At 40.8% G+C, this 25,384-nt stretch overlaps 1 protein-coding gene across 3 annotated transcripts in view; it reads left to right on the top strand.

The window, feature by feature from the left end:
• Nucleotides 1-25,384, top strand: part of Lsamp (limbic system-associated membrane protein) — a 2,169,735-nt gene that overhangs the window by 1,515,308 nt on the left and 629,043 nt on the right. For 2 of the 3 annotated variants that reach the window (NM_001414997.1, XM_039088255.2), the window contains exon 3: nucleotides 5,853-5,931. In NM_001414997.1, the coding sequence (NP_001401926.1) occupies nucleotides 5,853-5,931 (79 nt within the window). Of the gene's footprint in view, nucleotides 1-5,256; nucleotides 5,932-25,384 lie in introns of those variants that run through there. The other variant, NM_017242.3, reaches the window with a different exon arrangement.

Here is a 25,384-nt window from a genome sequence, read left to right as displayed (position 1 = left end):
AAGTCACTACCATATCAATGAACACATACTGAGTGACTGAGTGAGTCATAAGCTTATACTTCATTTTAGAGTACTCTGCTGGGGTTGGGGATTTAGCTCAGTGGTAGAGTGCTTGCCTAGCAAGTGCAAGGCCCTGGGTTCGGTCCTCAGCTCCGGAAAAAAAAAACATAGAGTACTCTGCTTCTACTCTTCCTCATTCCTCCTTGATCTATTTTCTGAGTGCAGGAATTCAGTTCACTACAAGCAGCCTTGATAGAGGGTAGAATTTCCTGAGTTGCGATACTGAGATTCTGTTCCTCTGGAGTGTTGTTCCCTCCATCTTCACAGATGCTCCAATGTCCTTCCCATTAGACGAAAGGTATCCTGATAGAGCAGAAGCATTCAGATCCAACATTGCTGGGACATGGTTACCGCCTTGTGAGTGGTGCCCATGATGGTGGAGCTTAAAATCTAAGAAAAGGGTGAGCCCAAGGCCAGTGTGGCCAGTGGATATAATTCTTTGAAATAAAAAGAAAAATGAGTTAAGTGTACAGGGGCACTAGAGGGCTAGTAACAGTGAGTACGGGCGTGCTTATGAGTAACCAAGAGCAGAAGTGAAATGTGGGGACACAGGTAGCTGAGCAATTTCCAAGACCTTGTGAAACTGGGACACATCCAAGCACTGATGCCTGTAAAAATAGAACAAGTGAGCAAAACCCACATTGTTAGAGGCCGAGGACTGATTTGATAACAATGAACCATGACATGCACTAAAAGCAAACCTTAGACTGATTTTCGACATGCAGACTTTCCAGTCAGGGGTTTTACATCACTGGGGGCCTATGAGGGAAAACTGGACTTTAACTGACTTGAGGCCGAAGAGTTTTTCGAGACAGGAAGGCGTATATGAATAAAGTTAAATTTAAAGGTACCAAATTCCGATGACAAATCCCAAGATAATGCCATACTCATGAGCACAAGCCAAAGTACCTGAACACTGCTAGCTTATAATGAAATCAATGAGGATACGATAGCAAGGGATCCGAAAGTTTTAACAATTCTGCATTTCTAGGTCACGTGGAAATGCTAATTCTACTTATGAAAGGAGGTACAGACATGATGTTAGGATTAAGACCTTACAACTGTGGAAATTTTGAACTGTTCATTAATAATGTTATATACAAGTTTAGCATAAAATTCAAGCAGTGCAGCCAAATAATTAGTTGTACATTTCAGGCTGCATTTGGATTTCGTGGGAGTCTGCTACCTTACAAAGCTAAACACCGGAACAAATGCTTCATGCTCCTTAGGGTACTCAGATGTGAGCCAGTTTTTGTTTTTCTTGCAGCATTTGTCTCTGGAGAGTGCCAGAACCTCCTAAAGCCTCTTTTGGAAAGGCAGTATGTTATTTTAAAGTAGTAGTTAAGATCATCTTACTTGGGTGATGATGGCTGTTTCATATGGCTAACAGCCATGCTCGCCTCACAAATAACCCAAGTATGTTCATTTTTGCCAAGCTGCTCACAAGGATGTATAGAGTGATTCTAGAAAAATAGCCTGTACACCTTTCAGAAAGTCACCTATCTGTTTCCCTCTCGACATGTCTAAGAAAGGAGAGCAGTAGAGGAGTTAACAGTAAGGTAGTTTGGAGGAGACTGACCATGAGTATAAGAAAGTAGGGGATTTTAAGAGAGTAAACCAAGGCTCAATGAGGGCATGGAGAGGGGATTGTCTGAGAGTCTACACTGCACCAGGCCAGGGGAAGTTGATGAATTCATTACTCTATGAAGGCTGGTGCTTACACTATGAGTGGGAGAGGAAAGTCTACCATTCTTCCCTTCTTATATTTAACAATCATAAACTCTCCTTTGGGGACAAGTATTGGGAGAGAGAAGTTCCTTAAGTTCCACCTGAATGTAAATTCCACTGAGTTATCAACTTTATTAATAAGCTTCCTGTCTGAAATTCTTCTTGAGTTGGGCTGAGTCGCTGAACACTCTGCTTTAGAGATTCTCTAAACTGTGATCATTCTTTAAAGATTGTGTTTTACCTTATGTGCTCACAACAAGTCAATTAAGTGGAAAAAAGTTGCCCTAAGAACCAGACTAAGCTTAATAAAGATATATATATATATATATATATATATATGCATATATATCTTTTAATTACTTTTTGTATTTTTTCCTATGCAAATATGTACTTTTGGTTTTTGTCTTCTTAATTAGTTTAATTCTTTCTAATTTGATTGTGATTATAATCTTGACTATGTAATATCTTTTTCTTAGTAGGGCTACAGAGACAAATCCAAAGTGGGACTCATTAACTACAAGTACTACATTCCTGATCCCACTTCTGTGAATTATCTTGTGCATTGGGTTTCAAACATCATGTTTGCTCTAAACAGTTCCTATGAGGTCACCCATGCTAGTCCTGTAATGTCTCTGTCCACCATCTCTTTATTTTTTCCTTCTGACATTAGAGGAACACCTAACAACAAGAGAGCATATCCTCTATCTAAGTCATTGTGTAAGCAAATCGTCCATTTCAGAAAGCAACAATACCCTTGGCAGAGATGGTCAAGTCTGTTGGCAATGTATGGGAAGAGAGATGCTCTTCCCCTTGTAGTCTTGATGCCAACCCTTTAAGCATGCGAAACTCATTTGTTCCATTCACATTGACAATTACAGAACTTATGATTCAACTAACCACTTTATCCAGCCATTTCTTCACTGATAAAATGAGCTCAAAATTTCAACAGCCGTGTCTGAGCCAGGCGTGGTTCCTTCCTGGCTTAGAAGATGACAGACTCATCACCACTGACAGAGGACATCTTGATTTATGTGAAATAAATCAAGTGCAAATAAAAGGAATTGACTCTATAAACCTTGAATTGGGACAATTCAGATTCCAATACTTTAAGGTATTTTCTTCAAAGACAAAATACCTTTTTTTTTTCTCACATAATCTGTAGGAAGTCATCTACCTTTTAACTGATAAAATGCTGCCCAAAAAATTCCTTTAAATATTCTGGGGTACAAGGCAAATGCCAGCTGTGAATAATTGCTTAGGGCTTGAGTTCTTCCAGGGTTTCATAGCTTATTCCCCTTACTGTGATTTAGTTACAAATGTCTGTAGGTAACCATGTGTCCTAGTTAGTTTACTCAGCTTCACACAATCTTAGCTGTGCAAGAGAAGAGAGATTCTTTTTTTTTTTTTTTATCTTTAGTAACTTGGGCATTTCTTATTTACATTTCGATTATTATTCCCTTTCCCGGTTTCCAGGCAAACATCCCCCTAACCCCTCCCTCTCCCCTTCTATATGGGTGTTCCCCTCCCCATCCTACCCCCATTACTGCCATCCCCCCAACAATCACATCCACTGGGGGTTCAGCCTTGGCAGGACCCAGGGCTTCCCCTTCCACTGGTGCTTTTACTAGGATATTCATTGCTACCTATGAGGTCAGAGTCCAGGGTCAGTCCAAGTATAGTCTTTAGGTAGTGGCTTAGTCCCTGGAAGCTCTGGTTGGTTGGCATTGTTGTTCATATGGGGTCTCGAGCCCCTTCAAGCTCTTCCAGTCCTTTCTAAGATTCCGAGAAGAGAGATTCTTAACTGAGAATACGGCTTCATAAAAGTGTCCTGTAGGCAAGTCTGTGGGCATTTTCTGTTTTAGTTATTGGGGGTGGGAGGTTTCAGACCACTTGTAGCCAAACCATCCTTGGGAAAGATTGTTCTGGGTTGTTTAAGAAAAACGGGGCTGATCAAGCCATGAGGAGCTTTAAGCCTCCAAATTCCTGCCTTGAGTTCCTGTCTTGGCTTCTTCAATGATAGACTGTGATGTAGTAGTGTAAGCCAGCCAAACCTTTCCCCACCATGTTGCATTGGCCAGGATGTTCTATCACCTTAACTAAGAAGCCATGTACTGTTGCCCTTGTCAAATGTCCTTGCTATCACAGAGGAAACAGTTGAAATTCAAAAGCTCTGCTGGTGACAGGAGGCCAAAAGGAAACCAAGAGTGATTGATTATTCTTGGGGTCTGAGGGTGGTTTGCTTGCTCAAACCCTGAAAGTCTGCCTCGGGCCTCCTTTGCATACAGCCTGGGACCTGGGAGTGTTTGCTGCCTCTTGATTGGAGAACTGAGTCTTGTAATATCAACCATAGGAAGCTGACTACAATTTGTTTTGTAGAGTTTATAACTGATTTTTGTACTCTGTGAATGCTTGGAGAGAGGGGGGAGGGGGAGGGGGAGGGGAGGGGGAGGGGGAGGGGAGGGGGAGGGAGAGGGAGAGGAAAGAGAGAATATTCAGGACAGAAAAGTCTTCAGCCTCAGGGCTGAGGAACTGTCTGACATTGAAACTCTCACTTGAGTAACTCTGGTGTTCACCCTTTGGGTAGCTGTGTAGGGGTGACAAATGCTAGTTCCTTACACTTGCTGGACATCAGCTTTCAGTAGAGTGCTGTCTGTAGACTTAGATCTCCTTGCAAAGGAGATCTCTTGTCTAGGAAGCAAGTGGCGTTACAAACTGGTGAGCTTTCTGCAACGTGTGTCATGTGAACGATTATCCCAAGTCCCGTCACTCACGTGTCTGCCTGCGGGTTTCCTGGAGAGTGAAGTTGATTTGGGGGATCAAGGATCAGCTGCTGAGGCTGGCACTTGGGGAAGACAAGACAAGCATTCACACCCGGGACCACTCAATACCAGCATTGTCTCCAATCCATCTTTCATAAGGGGTTTTCAAGAGGGGGAGGGAATGAAGAGGAGAGATAAAATAAACCTTTTAAATACTTCAGGAGAGGAGAAAGGGTGAATACCATGGGAGTGTGGAAAGCCATGGCCAGGACTTCAAAATCAACCTTGGCTTTCAGTTTGAGACTCAGCCTGGACAGTTTCCTCTCCTTTCCTCATCTTTCTGGTCCATTCTGCAGTATGACTTCCTATCCATGTATATGTGGCTTCGTTTGTGAAGGTTTGCGGTTCTTTCTTGCCATGCCTTTGCTCTTCTTTCCTGGACCCTCTCTCCTGTTCTTTTATAGCTTAAGACCACCTCCTCTTCCCTGTCTTAACAGTACCTCTGAGCCCCATCCCCTCTTCTTAAGGAAATCAGCCAGGCCTCAGATGGAGCTGTTGTCCTGACAACCCAAAGGCGCATCAGGCTTTCATTGAGACTGGCTGCTGGTGAAGGGGGCAGTTGTGCAAAGCAAGGGGCCACGCTGAGGGGTGGGAGGAGGGGATGACGTGGCGGGGCTGTTGAAAACCAGCAGGATAGGGGGGAGGTGCTGAGTAGAGAGAGAACAGGGACTGGAGGGAGAAACAGGAAAGAGGAGGGGGAGAGAGCTCCTGGGTTGCTGCCGCTGCTGCTGCTGCTGCTGCGAGAGGCTGTTTCTTTACTCTCCCTGGCAGGCTCTCCTGCTGCCTGGGAAAGTGGGTTACAGAGAGAAGGAGCTCAGCCCAGACGCTGGCAGAGAAGCAGCCAGCTACAGAGAGTCTAAGGAAGCACCCCTGCCATTGACAGTCGCCTCCTCATCATTAAAGCATTTTATATTTGCACTAGTCCTTCGGAAAATTTGTTCCTCCACTTTCTCCCCCACTCCTGCTTGGATTTGATGAGGGCTTTGTTAAATCTCAGAGGGGAAAGAGACTGAGCGAGGGAAAAGAGCGAGGCAAAGTGGAAGGGAGTGAGCGCTGGACCCGCCCGAGCAGCCTTGGCAGTGGCTGCGAGCCCCGCGCGCTAGAGCCCCTCTCCGTGGCCAGCAGCGCGCACACGCGAGTCCACCGCTGACCAACTCGCCGAGGCCACCATGGTCGGGAGAGTTCAACCTGATCGGAAACAGTTGCCGCTGGTCCTACTGAGACTGCTCTGCCTTCTTCCCACAGGACTGCCCGTTCGCAGCGTGGATTTTAACCGAGGCACGGACAACATCACCGTGAGGCAGGGGGACACGGCCATCCTCAGGTAGGGCTTGTGAGCAACTTTTCTAATGTGTGTGTGTGTGTGTGTGTGTGTGTGTGTGTGTGTGTGTGTGTGTGTGTGTGATATTGAACTCCAGCTGCCCTGGGTTTGTGGGCGTGTGTGTGTGTGTGTGTGTGTGTGTGTGTGTGTGTGTGTGTGTGTGTGTGTTTCCCTTGCATTGACTTGAAGATTTAGTCGGAAACAAAATTCAAGGGAATCTGGTCCCTGTCCAGAGCCGGGTGCTTTTGGAATGTTGTTCGGTTCTTTGAACGTTGTTTTCTCCAGTCAAGAAAGCCGAACTTTATCTATGGCGTTAGTGGCTTTGGGTTGTATTCATGCTGTGGTAATTGCTCACGCTTGGCACTTAAGAGTTTTGTTGAGGTTCCTCGATTCAGACACAAGAGTTGTTGAGTTATGGCTTTCAAAGCGTGGTACATATGGCTGCATTCTCCTTGTTCGTGTGTGTGTGTGTGTGTGTGTGTGTGTGTGTGTGTGTGTGTGCGCGCGCGCGCGCGCGTGTTGCTCAGCAAGGCTCAGTCTGCCCTAGCAGTAGTTCTGATAGAAGACTTTCTGTAACGATCTCTGAATTGACATCTTAGGCAATAAATCAGTCTTACAACTTTGGATGATTACTGGGGCTTTTTTGAAATGTGGATAGAAATCAACACAAGAGTGAGGAGAATGGAAGAAAAGGATCCAAGCTAATGGCAGGCCTTTAAGAATAGAAAACTTAAACAGAGGTGGAGAAGGCATTTCCCTGACATTACATTAGATACTGCAAATTGATTATAGAGTTCAAAGTCTTATGCCTAGGAAGCTCTGCCAACCTCTGCAATATAATTTGGGATGGAGATTTGGAAAAGCATCCCAAGTCCTTGAGAGTTTGACCCTTCTAAGGTAGAGAGACTTGGATGATACCTAGTCATTACTCTATTTCCTTAAAGCTCAGAGCTTCTATCCTGTATTTCTCTCCTACCTTCCCCCACCCCAGCGTTACTTGACTCTGACAGATAATAGAAAAAAAGAGGAGGAAAGAAGAAAGTCTTTTCCTTGGAGATCTTTTAAAATCCCATTTCTTCCAAATATAATGACCCGGTGTTGGTCTGTCTATCTAGGTAATATTGCTGGCTGTGGCAATAAAAAAACAGTATGCCATAGAAAATCAACCTCTAATCTGTGTGCAAGGCGCTGATAGCGCATAAACCCCGGGGCATCAGGGAGCAGTTCTGTGTCAGAGCTGCCTACAGCAGCAAAGTTTTCTTTTCTTTTCTCAGAAATAAATTTGGTTGGCTGTCACGGAATGTCCTGCTTTGGAGTCTCTAGCCTTGTTAGAGATGAAATTGTGTGTGGTGTGATTTGGCGTGCTCTGCGTGTGCACGCATGTGGTGTATGTGTACATGTGTTGCTCCAGACGGCAAGGGAGCGAGCACATGATAGTGTGTGAGTACTTATTTCCTCATTCCCTGAGCTTTGAGTAATGAAGAATCCCAAATACACTCCTAACCAGAGCGGACTTCCCCTTGTAGCTCTCCAGCTTTGTAAACCTGCATGTGTGATTTATCCGCACGGGGGTAATACGATTTATAGAGTAATTTATCTGTTTGCAAAGGGATTTGGACATAATGCAGAAAATATTTTTGCAAACACACAAGCATGCCGTCTCAGCTGCTGACATTCATATTCCCTAACATCTTTAACCCTTTGCTAGCAGCCAAGTTCTACGTTTATACTTGCTCTAGAAGTGACTTGTTTTTCCCAGATTGCAAGATTAAAGGTGAGACATGTGTCTACTCTGAATGTATAAAACTTGATTTAAATTTTTGAAAAGTTCGCGATGTCTTTGTAAGTTGGCACCACCTGCCTCCTAAGGTATAGTCAGGGAAATGACTATACCTTAATGAGCAGAATAAATGGATTCTCACACTTCCACGTAAGGGAATGCATAGATGTCTACATCTAGAAGAGGCATTCTCATTACATAAATATCTGTATGTGGTATAGATAAGTGTTTGCATGATGGTTGCTCAAAGAAATAGGAATTTTGTTTTGTTTTGTTTTTAATTATCATACTTTATCAGATATTACAGCAGCGTAGAAATGGAGTCTGAGAAAACAAATTCAGCTCCAGTTATTCCCAGGGAGAGGGGAGACAGACAAACAGCATGCAAAGGAGTCACCTATGAGTCCACTGCTTCTCCAGCCCTCACCTGACATGCCCTCCTTTTTCTTTTCTTTGACTGAGACAAGGCTTTATTTCTGAGGTTGGTGGAGCTCTGTCAGAAGGAACTGTACAGAGACTTACCTTTGTTTCCTTAGCTGCCCTTCTTCTCAATCCCCAAACTGGATCTAGTCTGCTTTGTGGGTCAGCTTCCTGGTGAAGAATAGTGCTGTTACTTTCTGTTTGCAAGTCTAGCCTGGGAAAGGCATGCTTCCACTTTGTTTCTGACATTTTGCTAGACGTGCGAGCTTCCAGGGGAGGAGAGGAAGAAGAACTTGATCCATTGGCAGCCACAGTAGATGCTTGCCACTGAGAAACTGAAATGGCACGGAGAGAAAAATCCTCTCCTAGTGAGTGTGTGGCCCTGAATAGTTGGGAATGGCAATAGGAGACAAGGGAGGCTTGTTGTTCTGATGTTTCGATGACAGGAACTTAGCTGACGAGTCTTCAAAACATTTACTTTCTTCTTTCCATAAAACAAGTGTTTCTGTTGGCACTTTGGAATCGACCATGGTTTTCATTTAATATAACCTTTAGTCCCATTGTGCGTAGTAATAAGGAAGTGAACACCTTGCTTTCATATTCTATAATTGCTATTCTTTTTGAAGAAAACGGCATAATTATGGCCAAACTTGAAAGAAATAGCCTGACGCATGCATGCCTAACCTGGCTGTTTCTTAGAGGATACTTCAAGTCCTCATAAAACTCATAGGAGAACCTGATGAAGCCAAGGAACCAAAGTGCGAGCCACAGATCTGGAAGTCAGCAGCCATGTAGTGCCCGAAGTTCCTTTCTAAATAGAGTGAGTCTGAACGCGCCTTTAGACTGCTAGGCAAAGGAGTGCCATGTAGTACATACTTATCTCTGGGCCTTTACTCATGATACAGACTCAAGTTCTGTTGTTGTTGCTGCTTTGTATTTGTTTTTAACAAAGCCCACCTACTTCACCGCTTTAATAGGGCTTTCATCAATTGTTGGAAGTTCAAGTCCTGCTCTTACTAACTTTTGAACCTGAACACGGACATCCACGATGTTTACTCTTGATGGATTGAAACCCATGTACCTCTCTTTATAAGCCATAGACAATTGGAAATAGGTGGGACTCGATAACATACTTGCAAATTATGACGTTTCAATGAACACACGGACCACTCCTCGGTATTAGCAGCACATATCTGGAAAGACATTCATAGGGTACTAGATCTCAAACAACTACAGTGGCTCAAGAAACGTATTTGTTACGGTGTATATACTGACCAAAGTTTCTTTGTAACTATTCATATACATAAACCTATGGAGATATAATACGAGCATATATATGGTAAAATGGAAAATCTACCCAACAATGAGATTGTAATTAATATAAAATTGAGATATAGAACTAGATATTTATAATTCCATCTTTCTTTGATGTCTGAAGGGCATTATAATATTTCAATGATGGTAATACTTTCCCCGTTTAAGTGAAAATATATCCAATAAGTATATGGGATTTAGAGAGAAACTAAGTGGTAATGTGAAAGTTAATTAATTTTTATTTTCCCAAATGTATTTACTTCCCTGCTTGTTTCTGTACTAAAGGGGGGAAAGAAACAACAAAAAAGATGAATTATTTGACAATAAAATATAATAAATCTTGCTCAGATTTCAAGAGGAAACATGACTCCTCTTCTATAAGGCATCTGGAACTCCTACATTCACTAAGAAAGTGTCAACACTCAAACAAACTCCTGGCACCATATGCGATTTCTTTATTTTCTTTTACTACTTATAATTCACTATTTGAAAACAAACTTTGTGGGCCTTCAATGAGAGTCTGTGACAATTATGAGCTTTGCTTTCTCTGTAGCTAAGTCACTAAAGGTAATCAAAATTTATTGGCTATCACTAATACTTTAAGGATCATCCATTGCCCATAAAATCCTTCATTAAATGTATGTTGTAAAGACTGGAGTTCAACATGCTGTCTATCATCTAGGATTATGGCATTTTATATACATTTTACTAAGAACTGTTTATGCACCCATGAATTATGCTGTTTGCTGTCATTTATGGCCCAAGAAACAAAACAGACAAACCTCATGAGACAACGGCAAGCTGAATTTTTGCATTTCTGTAAATGTCGAGCAAGTGAGTGTGTGTGTATATATATATATATATATGTATGTATATATATATATATATATATATATATATATGCACACACGATGTAAAGGGAAGGCAATTTTCCTGATTTATGTAATTTTGACTTAAAATGGATTGGACAACTGTGGTGATTCATGCCCTAAGTAAATTGTTGAAGGTCCAGCATTTGTGTTTCCCAAAGCTGATCCTGCATAACAGCAAACTCAAGCCAAAAGGGATTAGAGCTAGCTTCAAGTACAAACAGCTGTGACCCACCTGATAGGAAGTGGCCTGAATGTGCTAGCCTCTTCTTGCCATCACCTGCGCCCTAGAGATACCATTTCTCCAAGCTGTTGCTTGGAGGTTTCAATGGATGGCCCTGTTCTCCGTATGTATTGCCTCTGGGTTCCCAAGACTCAGAAGATCTAGGTTCTAAATTTGGATCGCTCCTTGTAGGCTATGACTTTGTGCAAATCCCTGAATTATTTTGAGCTGCAGCTTCAAATTTGAAAATACTGAAACTATCTATTTTAGTTACTGTATAGGATTATTTTAAGAAGCCCACAATAGGTAAAGAAGGAAAGTTTGTTGAACGGTAAAGTGCTGTATAAGAATAAGGGCCCCCTCATGCTCCAGCCATAAGCAGCCAGATGTTTTTCCTTTAGGAAACAATTATATAAGAACTCTGTTTCTTGAATTTGATCCCTTGAGCCAGTGGTTGTTCTCAGTCTACGGATCTCAACCCTTTTGAGAGTCAAAGGACCTTTTCACAGGGTTGCCTAAGACCATTTGAAAACACAGGGATTTACTATGATTCATAACAGTAGCCAAAATACACTTAGGAAGTAGCCACAAAAATAATTTTATGGTTGGAGTTACCACAAAATAAGGAACTGTATTAAAGGATAGCAGCCTTAGGAAGATTGAGAACCACTGATTTGAGCAGATAAGAACTTTACATAGAGTTCCTGCCTACAGAATGTCTGATTCAGTGGGCCTCTAGGGTAGTCTGACAATTTGCATTTTTGCAAGTGTTTAGGGGCTTTGAGGCCACAGCCCTGGCCTGCAGTTTGAGGAACACTGGGATGTTTTCATATCAAAGTGGTCCACAGATGAGCACCGGAAATATCAATCACATGCTACAAACAAAAATCTGAATCAACCCCAAATTGACTCTCAGAATCTTCATATTAAGACAAAATCCCCAAGACTTCCTAAGCACTTTCAAGTTGGGAACTCCCTGAGTACTCACAGCCAGGCATTTCCCCTGACAAGCATCTGGAAATCACTGAAGCCAGAGATTCCTGACACTCATACCATCTTTCCTGGATTGGTTGGAGGAAGTGCTTAGGCTTTCCTTGTTGCTTCTTGTATTTAATGGCTCATTTATGCACACAGAATGGAGAAACACCAGATTAGTAGATGGAAAAAAATCACCTTCACAAACCATATTCGAGGCAGCACTTAACAGACATGCAGTAAAGTTTGAAAGTCTTCTGTGGCTTAAAATATATGGGCATCAGACAAAAAGATACAAATCCATTTGAGTGAGGGAGATTGCCAGAGTTGCATCTCTTTACTATATGATTTCATCCCTACAATATAATAAAAAGCAGGGTAACTTTATTAAAGACCCAATTTACATAATATCTATTGAAATTGTGTCAAAGCTTGAATTCTTAAAACTTATCGCCCTACGCTCAATTTATGATTTAGGCTAGGCAGGATTTAAGACTGGTTGTTTTTCGCCAGTGTTTTAGTGTTGTTTTTAATGCTGTCTCTGAGGAAGTTGGTTGAACAGCCAGGGAAGAAATTCTTTTTTAGTTAGAATCTATTCAAACAGCCTTAATGCTTGGTATTCATGTTTCTATGCACACAAGCATATGGCGTGTGTAAACGACAGTATTTGTTGGTAGAATTTACCTCGCTTTTACACACGGATCAGTCTTACTTTAAATTGGGAGGCAAGTCTTTATGCCGTAAATAAAAACTTTCTGTGTTCTCATGAAGTCTGTCCTAAGTGCAGGTGCCTTAATAGGAAGCCAGGAGACTCAACTCCACCATCCCGAAACACTGATCAAACGGATGTGGATAACTGAAGTCTTCTTGGAACACAACGAGCTATTCTAATACTCAAATGAAATAGCACGTATCAGAGTGTTTTATCAACGATAAAATGGTATGAGGCACAAGCCCTTAAAGATTATTGTCATATGTAAAACAGAAAATAACTCTTAGAAAATTAGAAAATCTAATAAAATGGCTTTTATTCTTATTTTTATGATCCGGGCTGCTCATTTGTTCACAGATCTTCTTATTAAGTTCTTCAAAGGCTCAAGAATCGTAGAGCATCATTGTGTCCCTTCCTTGGAGTGCACCATGAGCGAACACATTTTATAGTCACCTGCAATCAAAATAAGATCTCAAGTTAATGAGTGATTAACCTTCGTAAAATAAAACCCTTTACTCTAGGCTTTGTTAATTACTGCTGGAAAGAGGAGATGCACAGAAATTTAAACTAGAAAAAGCCTTGGAGATTAGGCAGCCTACTGTCATCTTCAAAGACTGCAGCTAAGGAGAAATGTAGTTGGTGGCTCAAAGGCATAAATGACTACCCACGTCTAAAAATCCTGTTGTTTCGTCCCCATACCATGATGGGAAACTATTTCCCCATTTTTCACTGCAACTCTATCACCCTTCATACCCCAAATTATGCTCAAAATGACCCTCCCTCTCTTTCTTTTTTTCTCTCTGTGAATTTTTCTCTTCCTTCCTCCATCCCTCTTTTCATTTCTATTTTCCCTCCTTCCCCTTTCTTTGTCTTGTACCTCAACCCTTCAAATATATTTTACATTAGTGTGTGGAAGACGATCGATCCAATTATGGATAAGAAAGGAAGATTCCTGCCCCCCCCCAATGCCCCATTTCTAATTCACTTACCATTTCCCTAAGCCGAGACTGTTTTTGTTTTTTCCCACTGAAGCCTCAAATTTCTATTCTTAGAGTCATTCTTGTGTTTGGCAAGAGCTATACCAAGATCTCCTGGGCTCATTTGGAAGTCTTTTTTCTTCATGACTCTAGTACTTGTGTTTCTTGCTCCAACTTCTTTCGTTCTGAGACCTTTTCCAAGGTTGTTCTTACTACTTATTTATTGTTGCCCATGGCCTTATGCCTGGTTACATTCTGTACTTTCTCTTTCTGGGAAACTCAATTTAGGATAGGTCCAGGAAGATGTGGTGTGAGTTTGAGTCTTATCTTTTATATAATTATCTGTCCAATGCCTAGCCTCAGAGGTTACTATATACGTTAGAGTCCTTGTTTAAATGTTAGTTAGAATATTAGAGGGAAATGAATATTACTTTTGTATGTCCTATGACAGGGGTTTTTTGCTGTGGTATGCACAGTCAAACCTCTGGAAGCTCTCTTACAAGGCCAAAAGTAAGAGCCAACAGGTACCCAAGAGAAGGGCAAATTACAATGAGGTATATAATAGGAGAGGGCATTCCATGGTCTCAGGGAAATCTGCCAGTTCCCTATGAAGACTTAGTCATAAATAACGGGTTTTTGAGAAGGAACAGATTTCTTGGAATTCAGGTAAATAGAGCCCTCACAAGTGAGCTACTTGGAACCCAAAACTATTAGCAAGACAAGTAACCTTCTCAAGTTGTCAACCTGTAGATTTGAGGTGTAGAGCAGAAATCCTATACAGCTTTTAGTAACACTGGATGATTGAGAGTAAACTTCAGAACACTGGGCTCTCCATTTTATTTGTAAGATGAAGATTCTAGAACATTATCCATCTCTCTGGGGGAAAATGAGGACAAAGTTTTGCAATGGCCTTACTTCTTAATTACTTCCTTAATTACTTAAGCTTACTAGATTATATCTTCTGGTCTAGGACTTCCCGACTTCACAACATTAATATTACCATGAATGTGAGTACCCTTTTTAATATGTCACATCTAATGTTTTACAACCTTTGCTTCAGATTCCACCAGATTCTGCACAGGCCCTTTTCATCCATAGATTCATAGCTTGAATAACCCTGTGTTACCAGCTTCCCCATTGCCTATACCAGTTCAGAGCTACACAGGCTCTGTTCATGGTAGGCTTATTATACATAAGCAGTGTTGGTTTCTAGACTCATTTATAAGCCTCTCTTCTTGAAGCCTTTGCCTTCTACTCCCACTCCCCCATGATACTTCTTTACTAAATCACCCCTCCCCATACCTCCCTCCAGGCTCAGAGTTCAGTTATAGTGTTGCCTTGTTCAGAAAATCCTCTCTAATTCTCCAGGTGGGCTAACTGTCCTATTTATTTTCACGAATAGCCTCTCTTTATACCTTGTGCTTAGCATTTAGTGTACTCTCAGAAAACATTCTGTTTATTTCTTTCTTGCCTCAAGGACAAACATCTAATCTACTTTACCATTTAATCTCAGAATTTAGCTTAGGATCTGTAAGAGCTCAAATAAATATTTGCCTAGGAAGCAGAATAGAGAAGGATGATACCACTATATATGAAGCAGCCCAGAACTCAGTTTATATTAAAAAATGGAGGGAAAAAAAACAAATTAGGAGAAAGCAGGACTGAAGAAAGATATTTTGGTAGGAAGTCAGACACTATTAGATTAATTATGGGTCTGCAACTGTAGAAGGCATAGTAAAAACCATGTATCAATTAATCTCTGATTGCTAGTGTTAGTGAATAAGTGGGTTTGGCTAGAAGCACTTTCAACATTTCTGATGACAACTGCTTTCCAAGTATGGATTCTCAAAAAAAAAAAAAAATGAGAAAACCAAAGTGCATAATTTTTGCAGATCCTAAGGTTTCAGCAGCCCAGGAATTGGATATTTTATTTTATTTTATTTTATTTTATTTTTCTTGGATAGGTGAGCAGCTTTATGTGAAGAGGACCTACTGTGTGCTCCCAAGGTGTGACACTGAGATTCCTCCCTCTAGTGGTGGCTGTGCACATGCAGGCTCTAGATCAGGACTTCAAGTAAAGCCAAGGTTCCAGGATAATGTACAGCAGGTCCTCCATGCCTTCTACTCTGTTCACTTGTTTGTTTGTTTGCCTGTTTTGCTTGGAGAATAAGAAGAGATAAATGTCACTCCCATTTCTTAAGTTATAAACTCATACTGCATGATGATGCCAATCTGCGTTTTGTATTTTACAGCTTTTTACTCATTCCTGGAGAAACAGAAAACTAAGCGTATAGTGAACTTTCTAGTACTCCAAAATGCCGTCCTGTATGTTTCTCTATGATGAAGAAGGGAAAAGTTTATAACTCAGGAAAAACTTGGCATGACATTTAATACAATGTCATATAATTTACTTCTCTGTAATATATGATCATAATTTTCCATATTAATTCTCAATGTATTGTCTTCAGTTAATTATACCTGTTCTAACGTTGTGCTTTAATCATGCTGCTCTTGTCCCACAATTCCCTACAAGGCACAGAAAAGAAACATGACAGCCATGCAGCCAAGCACTAAGGAAAGCCAAGCATAGCAAGCATCTCCCTGTGAAAACACTGATTAGGAAAAATACTTGATATTCTGGCTTCTTGTTTTGGTGTGCCATTTAGTTAAACCTCACTCTAGCATATCAGACCATTCATTTATGAAACATGAGCTGCAAAACATGTCAATTTGTCATTGGTATTTGTCTTGAGATAACTGAAGATTATGGTCACCTAAAGTATGCTCTGATGTAGTTGTATTAAGCACACCTTAAGATAAGACATTTTTAGACCTGAGTCATTAATTTAGCTGATGAGGGGAGTCTTCTTGATGCTCTGTGTGACCTCTGTTTTATCTTTCTTTGGTTGATAATATGAAGAAATAGTTATAACAACCACAATGGACTGTTTGACGTGTACTAGTTGATTAGATAAACAAAAAAAGAATGTAAGGCTCAGTTGTAAGAAAGCCATGAACTGTATTAACTAGATGACTATTAGTAATTTCCTTTACTAAAACATCAAAATTAATATGATTCTTATTGGCTTTCTAGAAATGATCTTGATCCAATGAACCAAAAGAATATGGCTGAAAATAGTTTAGTTCATTAGATAAAGAAATGAATGCTTCTGTAAGCAGAAGGATGGTTTGCTCAAATTTTTTAAAAAAGTAACCTTATAAATGTCTTCATACAGGAAATGTAAAAATTATTTATGACTTAGCTCTTGCATAAAAGTAAAACAACTCAAAATCTAGTTCTAAAAATAAGACTATAAATTTTTACAGAATTTGTTATGAGATATAAACAATTTATGTCATGAATATGCATTATCTATATTGTATAGATGTTTTGAACTGAGATACTAATTTTATTTTTAATTTATGTCTACAAATATTTATAATTATATATAAATGCAAAAGCATAAAATTTCCATACCAAAGAAATGAACTTGGGTCACAGCACATTTTAATAGGTATCTAATTAAATTGATGTATCAGCAGAGGAGAAATTTACTGAAGAAAACAATAAATTTTAGGCTATCAAGGATATGAACAGTATATAAGCATCATATGCTAAGTGTCTTAATTTGTTTTGATTAGTGCTTTGTTTTAAATACTTATTATACAAGTTGCCAGACCTATTTTAGAAGAGAAGTAACATTTCTTATTTCTATCCAATCTGAGGTATTGTATGTTTCCCAAAGACTAAAATAGAACCTCAGAGGGTGTTTTTCATTTGCTTTCACATGACAGATACTAATGCCGCTTACCTGATGAACAAGTAATTATATTTTGTTTCTTATAGCTTCAATTCTTTGTGCTTGAATCTCAAATTCATTCTAAATTCATGTTTCTTCTTTTCTCATTCAGAGTTGATTTAGTGACCTAGTGGTCTGTTCATAAATGTGCTTGCTGAAGGGGAAACTGTCCACTGAAAGACAAGAATAATTTTAATTAAATTTCTATATTTTAACAGATAAAGTATCAAAACGCTATCATATCCATTTAACTTTAATGCCCGAGGCAAATGAAATTATTAGAACTCTATAAGAGGGTTAAGCCATCAGTTCTGTCTGCAGTATGCCCAAAGCACTAAAAAAATTCAAGAATGTTTAATTGTAGAAATTGTTGACATCAAAAAAAACCAGAAATAGTTTCAGAATATTTGGGATAGCCATCTAATATTATCCTATTACAAATAGAAATGTGTTAAGTAGTAAATGAACCAAAGAAAATCGCTAAAGATATAAGTACTAGGATGTAAATTTAGAATAGTTTGTTTAGCAAGCAATGATGCCCAGAAGTCAACATGGTTTCTCTAGGAACAAACTTCAACATAGAAAATGGGTAGGTTTCCTTAAAAATGAACAAATAGTACTCCAAGCTGGTGGATCAGGGCAGTTCCATTCTCCTTAAAGATCTAGATTTTGGCAAAATTCTTCTCATAGAGTCAAGAATGAGTTAGGCTTCAGAATAAGGTGAGTCCTTTGCAGTGTTGAGCAGAGAGATACCGGTGGAGCTAGAACATTCTTTTAGGTTGTCTTTGGAAATGTTCAGCATTTGGATTACAGCTGGAGAATGCTTTCGAGATGTATATGACACCAGAAGAAGATGGCACAATGTGTGAGTTCACAGGGTATTACGTAGATGATATAAATTAGTTCTACAGAAAGAAAGCTGGCGCTTTGTACGGAAGAAGGTCACTACGTGATATCACTGCGTTTTATGCCGAAAATAAAACATAGATGTCAGAAAGAAAGGCATTTGTGGTACTTTGATGAAAAAGAACACAGTTTTGTTGAACAAGCAAACCTGCTGAATAACTTCAAAGACGAACGGTCAAATGGCGTAATGGGAGTTGCAGGGCTTCCACGCCAGCAGACCCAGCTCCAAGCACCACTTGGCCAGCAGTTGGCTTTGTACATGTGGGACAGTCACTTAGTCATTCCTGGCTTCTGCTTCTTATTTTAGAAAATATAAGTGATCCAATGATTTTTTACTCACTGTCAAGGCCACTATAGGAATGAGTTAGTGGATCTATAATTATACTCAGGCATGTCTTGGGTACCTTTGTTAAGTCTAAGTTTCTTTTCAGTTAAGTAAAATGGATTTCCTTGAACAGAAATAAGGTTTTTTTTTTCATTTGCAGATTGAAAGCAGATGCCAGATGATCACCAATAGGAATTCAAAACAACAGAAACCTTTTATACTCTACACAGGTGGACTGAACAATTTTCCAGGGATTCACTGGCTTATAAATTTTATAAATCTAGCACGTTTTCCAACTGAGTTTGCTTTGTATGCACTTAATCTTAAATTTTGGTGGTCTTATAACTTTGGTGTTATTGTTTTCTTCCTTCTGCAGTATTTGGAAACCTTTTAAATGATAATAACCTTTCATTAAAACTCAAGTACTGTTTAGACCTCTCATCTTTCTTCATAGGACAATATTAAGACGCATTCAATCTCAAAGTTTATATTCAGACGGTTTCAGAAAAATAGACAAGATTAATCGGGTGAATCATGACTGTATTCATTTTCTAACAACGTTTTGTTCAACATCAGACTTCCACCCTGTATCAATCTCCTGATTCATGTGAACTTTAGATGGTTATCCCACCACAGAGCACAACATAAAGCCACTTCCAACGCCATGTTCCTTTCGGCTCTCTCTTCTCTGAGGCCTGAGAAATCCAGTTAGGAGTGGGGCCCATCTCTCTCTCTCTCTCTCTCTCTCTCTCTCTCTCTCTCTCTCTCTCTCCCTCCCTCCCTCCCTCCCTCCACTCCCCCTCTCTCTCCCCCCATCTTTATTAACTTGAGTATTTCTTATTTACATTTCAATTGTTATTCCCCTTCCCGGTTTCCGGGCTAACATCCCCCTAACCCCTGCCCCTTTCCTTCTATATGGGTGTTCCCCTCCTCATCCTCCCCTCATTACCACCCTCCCCCCAACAATCACATTCACTGGGGGTTCAGTCTTGGCAGGACCAAGGGCTTCCCCTTCCACTGGTGCTCTTACTAGGCTATTCATTGCTACCTATGAGGTTGGAGCCCAGGGTCAGTCCATGTATAGTCTTTGGGTAGTGGCTTAGTCCCTGGGAGCTCTGGTTGCTTGGCATTGTTGTTCTTTTGGGGTCTCAAGCCACTTCAAGCTCTTCCAGTCCTTTCTCTGATTCCTTCAACGGGGTCCTATTCTCAGTTCAGTGGTTTGCTGCTGGCATTCGCCTCTGTATTTGCTGTATTCTGGCTGTGTCTCTCAGGAGAGATCTACATCCGGTTCCTGTCAGCCTGCCCTTATTTGCTTCATCCATCTTGTCTAATTGGGTGGCTGTATATGTATGGGCCACATGTGGGGCAGGCTCTGAATGGGTGTTCCTTCTGTCTCTGTTTTAATCTTTTCCTCTCTATTCCCTGCCAAGGATATTCTTGTTCCCCTTTTAAAGAAGGAGTGAAGCATTCACATTTTGATCATCCGTCTTGAGTTTCATTTGTTCTAGGCATCTAGGGTAATTCAAGCATTTGGGCTAATAGCCACTTATCAATGAGTGCATACCATGTGTGTTTTTCTGTGATTGGGTTACCTCACTCAGGATGATATTTTCCAGTTCCGACCATTTGTCTACGAATTTCATAAAGTCATTGTTTTTGATAGCTGAGTAATATTCCATTGTGTAGATGTACCACATTTTCTGTATCCATTCCTCTGTTGAAGGGCATCTGGGTTCTTTCCAGCTTCTGGCTATTATAAATAAGGCTGCGATGAACATAGTGGAGCACGTGTCTTTGTTATATGTTGGGGCATCTTTGGGGCCCATCTCTTATAATTCACGCTGGTCCAAGCACTGTCAGATTGTCAGAGTAGGGACTATAACTCATTTAGTGTAATGCATGCCTAGTATTTGCGAAGTCCTGGTCAGAGAGAGGAGGACCGGAAGTTCAAGGTTGTCCTTCTACTACATAGAGAGTTCAAAGCACTCCTAGGATTTCCATTCAAAGCAGGAGGAAGGGTGGTCAAGATCTTGAGGGTCAAAAGATTGCAGACCTTTCTAGACTAGGCAATGATACCTTTCTTTAAAGTATAGATGGGAAGATGAAGAGAGACAAGGAGAACGAGAAGAGAATTTCTATATAAATGATAAATCAGAAATAAAAATCCACCCATAGGAAAGATAGGGAACACTTACAGATAGAACCATGGTAGGAAAATATATTCAGAAAATAAGCTAAATTTAACTGGATTGAGTGTAAAGGGCCACTAAATATCAAGGCTGAGCAGCCCACTAAAGTATAACTCAGAATGTGGGGGTAAGTCAAATCTCTGAACTACATGGAAACTTCAAATGCTCTCCTAAGAGAGAACATTTATGTTGAGAAAAATTATCCAGAGAGAGAGTTAGCATGCACACTTGTTTTGTCCCTAGAAATTGTAGGTTATTTTGATTTTTTTAAATCAACATCGGTAATTTTAAACTTAAGTGATCATGTTTTTTTTTTCCTTTGCATGGGGTCATTTAAAAGCTTTGCTTATATATCTTTAATTTTTTAATTTAACAATTCATATTTAAAAGATATTAAAGTGTATACACTTCAGTTCAACAGGTACAACACAAAAGTTAGGTACAAAAGTAGTAGATTCCTAATTGTGGCTCAGGTAGCTAGGGAGAAAATGCCGTAGGTGGATGTACTACTATGGGCACTGTTAATGAAAGAGCTGAGTCTTAGAGGTTCAGTGAAACCTGAGGGTGGCCCAGAATGACTAGCAAGGCAGGCATATCTCTAAGAGGAAGGCATAATCAACACAAGGAACCAATTTCAGTTCATGTGCTATTAGAATCATCCCAGGAGACTTTTGTCTTGCAAGCTCTTTGGCACACTTCTTGACTTCAATGCAGATTAGTAATAATAATTACGCCCCTTGTACTGTAGCTTCTTGGGCTCATAATCCCTCAGCAACAAATGCAGCCTTCCTGTGCTATAGACAACACTGGGCTGCTGCAGAGCCAGGAACTGGAAGGTGATAAGGCCAGGACTCTGAACAAAGCAGACAACAGATAATGGCGGATATCGCCACACGTCGGTTTTGCTTACCCGGTGGTACTGCAGGGCTCTTACGGTTTTATTACTACTATTATTTTGCTTGTATTTTTCTTTATACTTGGTAAATTTAATGAGCTGTCTCTAAGTAATGGAGTCGTTTTATTCCAAAAGCTATCACTGCTTTCCAAATCCTTATCAGTGCATGACAACATAACTCATCTCTGTCTTTCCACGCGTTCGATCCTGAGTTTTTACTAGGCTCAGGTCTGGGTATAGGCAATAAGCAGTTAAGGAAGAAAAGGCCAAGAGTCTAGCCATTTAGATTTAGAACTTTCTTTTCCTTCCTTCCTTCCTTCCTTCCTTCCTTTCTTTCTTTCTTTCCTTCTTTGTTTTTAAATAACTTTTATTTTTTTTACAGTCCAGTAATTACCCCACTCCCCCAGTTCCTCATCCCACTCCTCCTCCCCTGTCTCCAAGAGATATCCCCACCTCACCTCCTACTCCTTTCCAGGTCTCCCTACTCCTTGGGACCTCAAGTCTGCCAATGGTTAGGCACGTCTTCTTCCACTGAGGCCAGACCAGGCAGTCCTCAACTGTATATGTGTTTGGGGTCCCGAACCAGTCAGTGTATTTTGCCTGGTTAGTGCCTTAGTGCCTGAGAGTTCTCAGGGGTTCCAGTTAGTTGAGACTGCTGGTCTTCCTATAAAATCGCACTCTTCCTCAGCTTCTTCCAGCCTTTTCTTTCTTTTTTTTTTTTTATTAACTTGAGTATTTCTTATATACATTTCGAGTGTTATTCCCTTTCCCGGTATCCGGGCAAACATCCCCCTCCCCCCTCCCCTTCCTTATGGGTGTTCCCCTCCCAACCCTCCCCCCATTGCCGCCCTCCCGCCACCAGTCTAGTTCACTGGGGGTTCAGTCTTAGCAGGACCCAGGGCTTCTCCTTCCAGCCTTTTCTTAATTCAACAATAGGGATCCCCGACTGCAGTTCATTGATTGGGTGTAAGTATCTGCATCTGTCTCAGTCAGCTGCTTGTTGGGCTTCTCGGAGGACAGCCATCCTAGGCTCCTGTCTGTAAGCACAACATAGCATCAGTAATAGTGTCTGGCCTTGGAGATCGTTTCCTCCTCTGGTTACTTCTTTATTTAGTCATTGACTTCCAGGCAGCATCTAGCACCTGAGTGGCTTCATGCTACTGGTAGCTAGTGGGTTTGACACTCTTGTCTGAACTACATTTCAAAGGCCTTGCATGACTGGTCAGGAAGGACCCTAGACTGCAGAAACACCTTGATTGAGACACCTCTTGGTCAATATTTGCATTGATGTAATTGACCCAGGAAGCACATGGTATAGACTGCATTTTGAAGAAGAAGAGATAAAACTCCAGGATACACAGATGATGTTTCTGTGGTCCAGCAGGTACTACTGACCCCACCCAGAGAAACCCTGTTTTCACTGCCTTGATTTCTCTTTGGATCATTTATGTCCCAAATAAGAGAGGATAACAGCACTGCTCTTTCTTCCATGTCATCAGAGAGCAAGGGATGGGAAAACCTGTAGGGCCAATGAAAATATCAAAGGGAACTGTTCTTTTGAAATACTTTCCGTGCTGATTTAGATTGATAATTGCATTCCCAGGGTTGATGACTTGCCAGAACCTTCTGACTTAAACATCCAGAGTGACCACCAGGTCTCCATGTCCAACCCCTGACACAGTAGGGGGTTTATTTGGTTTAGCAAACTATTTTTCTTCCCTTCATTAGTGAATTTGGCCTCATGGGGATGACAGCTTCAACAATCATGGAGACACTTCCTTTCCTATCAATAAAGCTGTGATTTACAGTATTTAATTTAGCTGAAAGGAAGAAAAAGAAAAGCCTACATGCCAGGGAGATGAAATTATAAAATGGCTCACTCCCTAAAGTTTCCTAAATATATAGAGTATTAACTTGGCATGCAGCCTTACGTGCAACATATAAAGCTCCATCAATCAAAAGGATGAAAAGCAAGGTTTTCCAAGACTCATGCTCTGGCATTTGACATGCTAGGTTCTGTAGATGTTACGGGGTGGAGGACATATTTAATCCATGCTGCCTCCTCTCTTGTCCTGTCTACATAAAACCTAGAAACAGTTTCCACCGTGGAATTATCTGAATTGTACTCCTTATCCAGGTTCCACGATAGTCTGCGCTAGCCTATGAATCACGTTAATTACAGAGCATTTGGTTATCACTAATGAGAGCTCCTTCAGGTTTTATTTTTACTTATTTTTTATTTATGTATTTATGCATTTACTCATTTATTTAGGTTTGTTTGTTTTAGGGTTTGGATATTTCTATTTTATTTTATTTTGGCAGGGTCATTTGTTTGGTGGTGTTGCTTTGAGAGGTTTTGTTTTGTTTTTGTTTGTTTGTTTGCTTGGCCATGGATAACTGCCATTGGAAGCAGCTAGACCTCTGGAAAATGAGTAGGGTTTTGTCACTAGCTTAGCAATGCTGGAATTAAAAGTAAAGTTTTCCCCTAAGGAACTATAAACTGCTCTCCCACTCCCTCGGCCTCAAAAACTTGAGTGTGTGATTTAATGTTTATTCAGCACCAACAATGTACAACCACTTCAAAAACACATTCTGTTTATCTAGCACTCTACAGTTCCAAAGGATGTCACATCCATTGCCTAATTAGTCCTCAACAGACCCTGGTGTTGAAGCAAAGGGAGACATGCCCATTATCCCTACCACATACATTGGAAATAAAGCCCGCACTTTAAACAAAATTATTGTAGTCACAGGGCCATGGGGCATGAAGGAAACACTCTGACTCATTCTGAAGAACGAGAAAGCTTTTGGTATTTTTTTTCCTCTGTGCCCCCTTTCCCTTTTTAATCATAGATTTCTATTCCTTGTTCTTTCATTTGTCTCTGCTTTTAATTTATGGAGACAAGATTTCTCAAGATAGTAGAGGCTGGCTTCGAAACCGTGCATCCTCCTTCCTCCCCTGGAATTCTGGGAAGATTGGGATTGCTACCCCTGACATTACACCTCTTAGTACATCCGCACCTTAAATTCTCTAAAAGGATGTAAGGATTGCCTTTTGATTTTGCTATCCTCCTGTTCTTCCCCTTCTGCATGGTCGGGGAGCATTCCACACCCCTTTCCCCGCTCCTTCGTCTACTACTGGGTTTAAGGACTTACTGTGGGATAGCTTGCAGAAGGGAAGGATTGTAAGGCTATGAAGATTCTCTCCCCCACTTCTCCCCTTTATGCTCGCCCCACACACCCAGTGCCCTGTTCAGTGCGGGCTTTCTGTTCTCATTGAGGCTGCAGTTTGTCTGCTGAATTACTGCTTTGTATTCAGTCAGGGCCCGTGGAGTATTCCCAGTGTATTTATTTTCTGTTCCTGAGCTGAATGCTGGGTGCCTCTTTGTCCTGATGCCTTCTGCAAAGAAGTTTCAGAGGCGGTGGGGGTTTGGGGGTAGCGGTGAGGAGGAGGGGCAGGAATGCCAATAAAGCTTTCTGTATCCCCCAGAGGAATGTGTGCAAACGCCTTTCCCACTGTCTCACTCACTGTTCTCCCCTCTGCTGCCCTTGCTCTTAATTGGATCTAGACCCTAGAGAAAACAACTTTGTTAATGTGATGGTTAAAGAAAATGAGAGGTGGAAGTTGGCTGTGTTCAGTTCTGGCAACTTCCCCTCTCTGGGAATAAAAGTCTCTGATGCCCAATCAGGGGAAGGGATCCCACTTTCCTGATCAGGAGAAAACACCATTCTTTTACAGCTCTTTCTTTCGTGTGTCTGTCAAAATGGAACGTGGCGTTCTACTTCTGCTACCTGAACCTCATTTTCCTAGCAAATATGACTCATCCGTTTCTCTTGGCCACTTATCTGTGCCTTCCTTCCCTCATTCAATCACATATTTGACAAATGACTGTTAAACAAATTTTTGCGGTGTGCTGAGTTGTGGGAATAAAATGTTCAATGAGAGAAATTAAGTAACGACGCTCAGGAGGCTTATATGCCAGCCAAGGAGAAAGACGATATACAAGTATGTCAATACATAAATAAAACAGTTACAGCCTGCAGTAAGCGATACAATTTGGAAGAAATAAG

Source organism: Rattus norvegicus, chromosome 11 (genome assembly GCF_036323735.1).
Source record: "Rattus norvegicus strain BN/NHsdMcwi chromosome 11, GRCr8, whole genome shotgun sequence".
Taxonomy (NCBI): Eukaryota; Metazoa; Chordata; class Mammalia; order Rodentia; family Muridae; genus Rattus; species Rattus norvegicus.
Note: the sequence above shows the minus strand (reverse complement) of the source record. Positions and strands in the feature narration are given on the sequence as shown.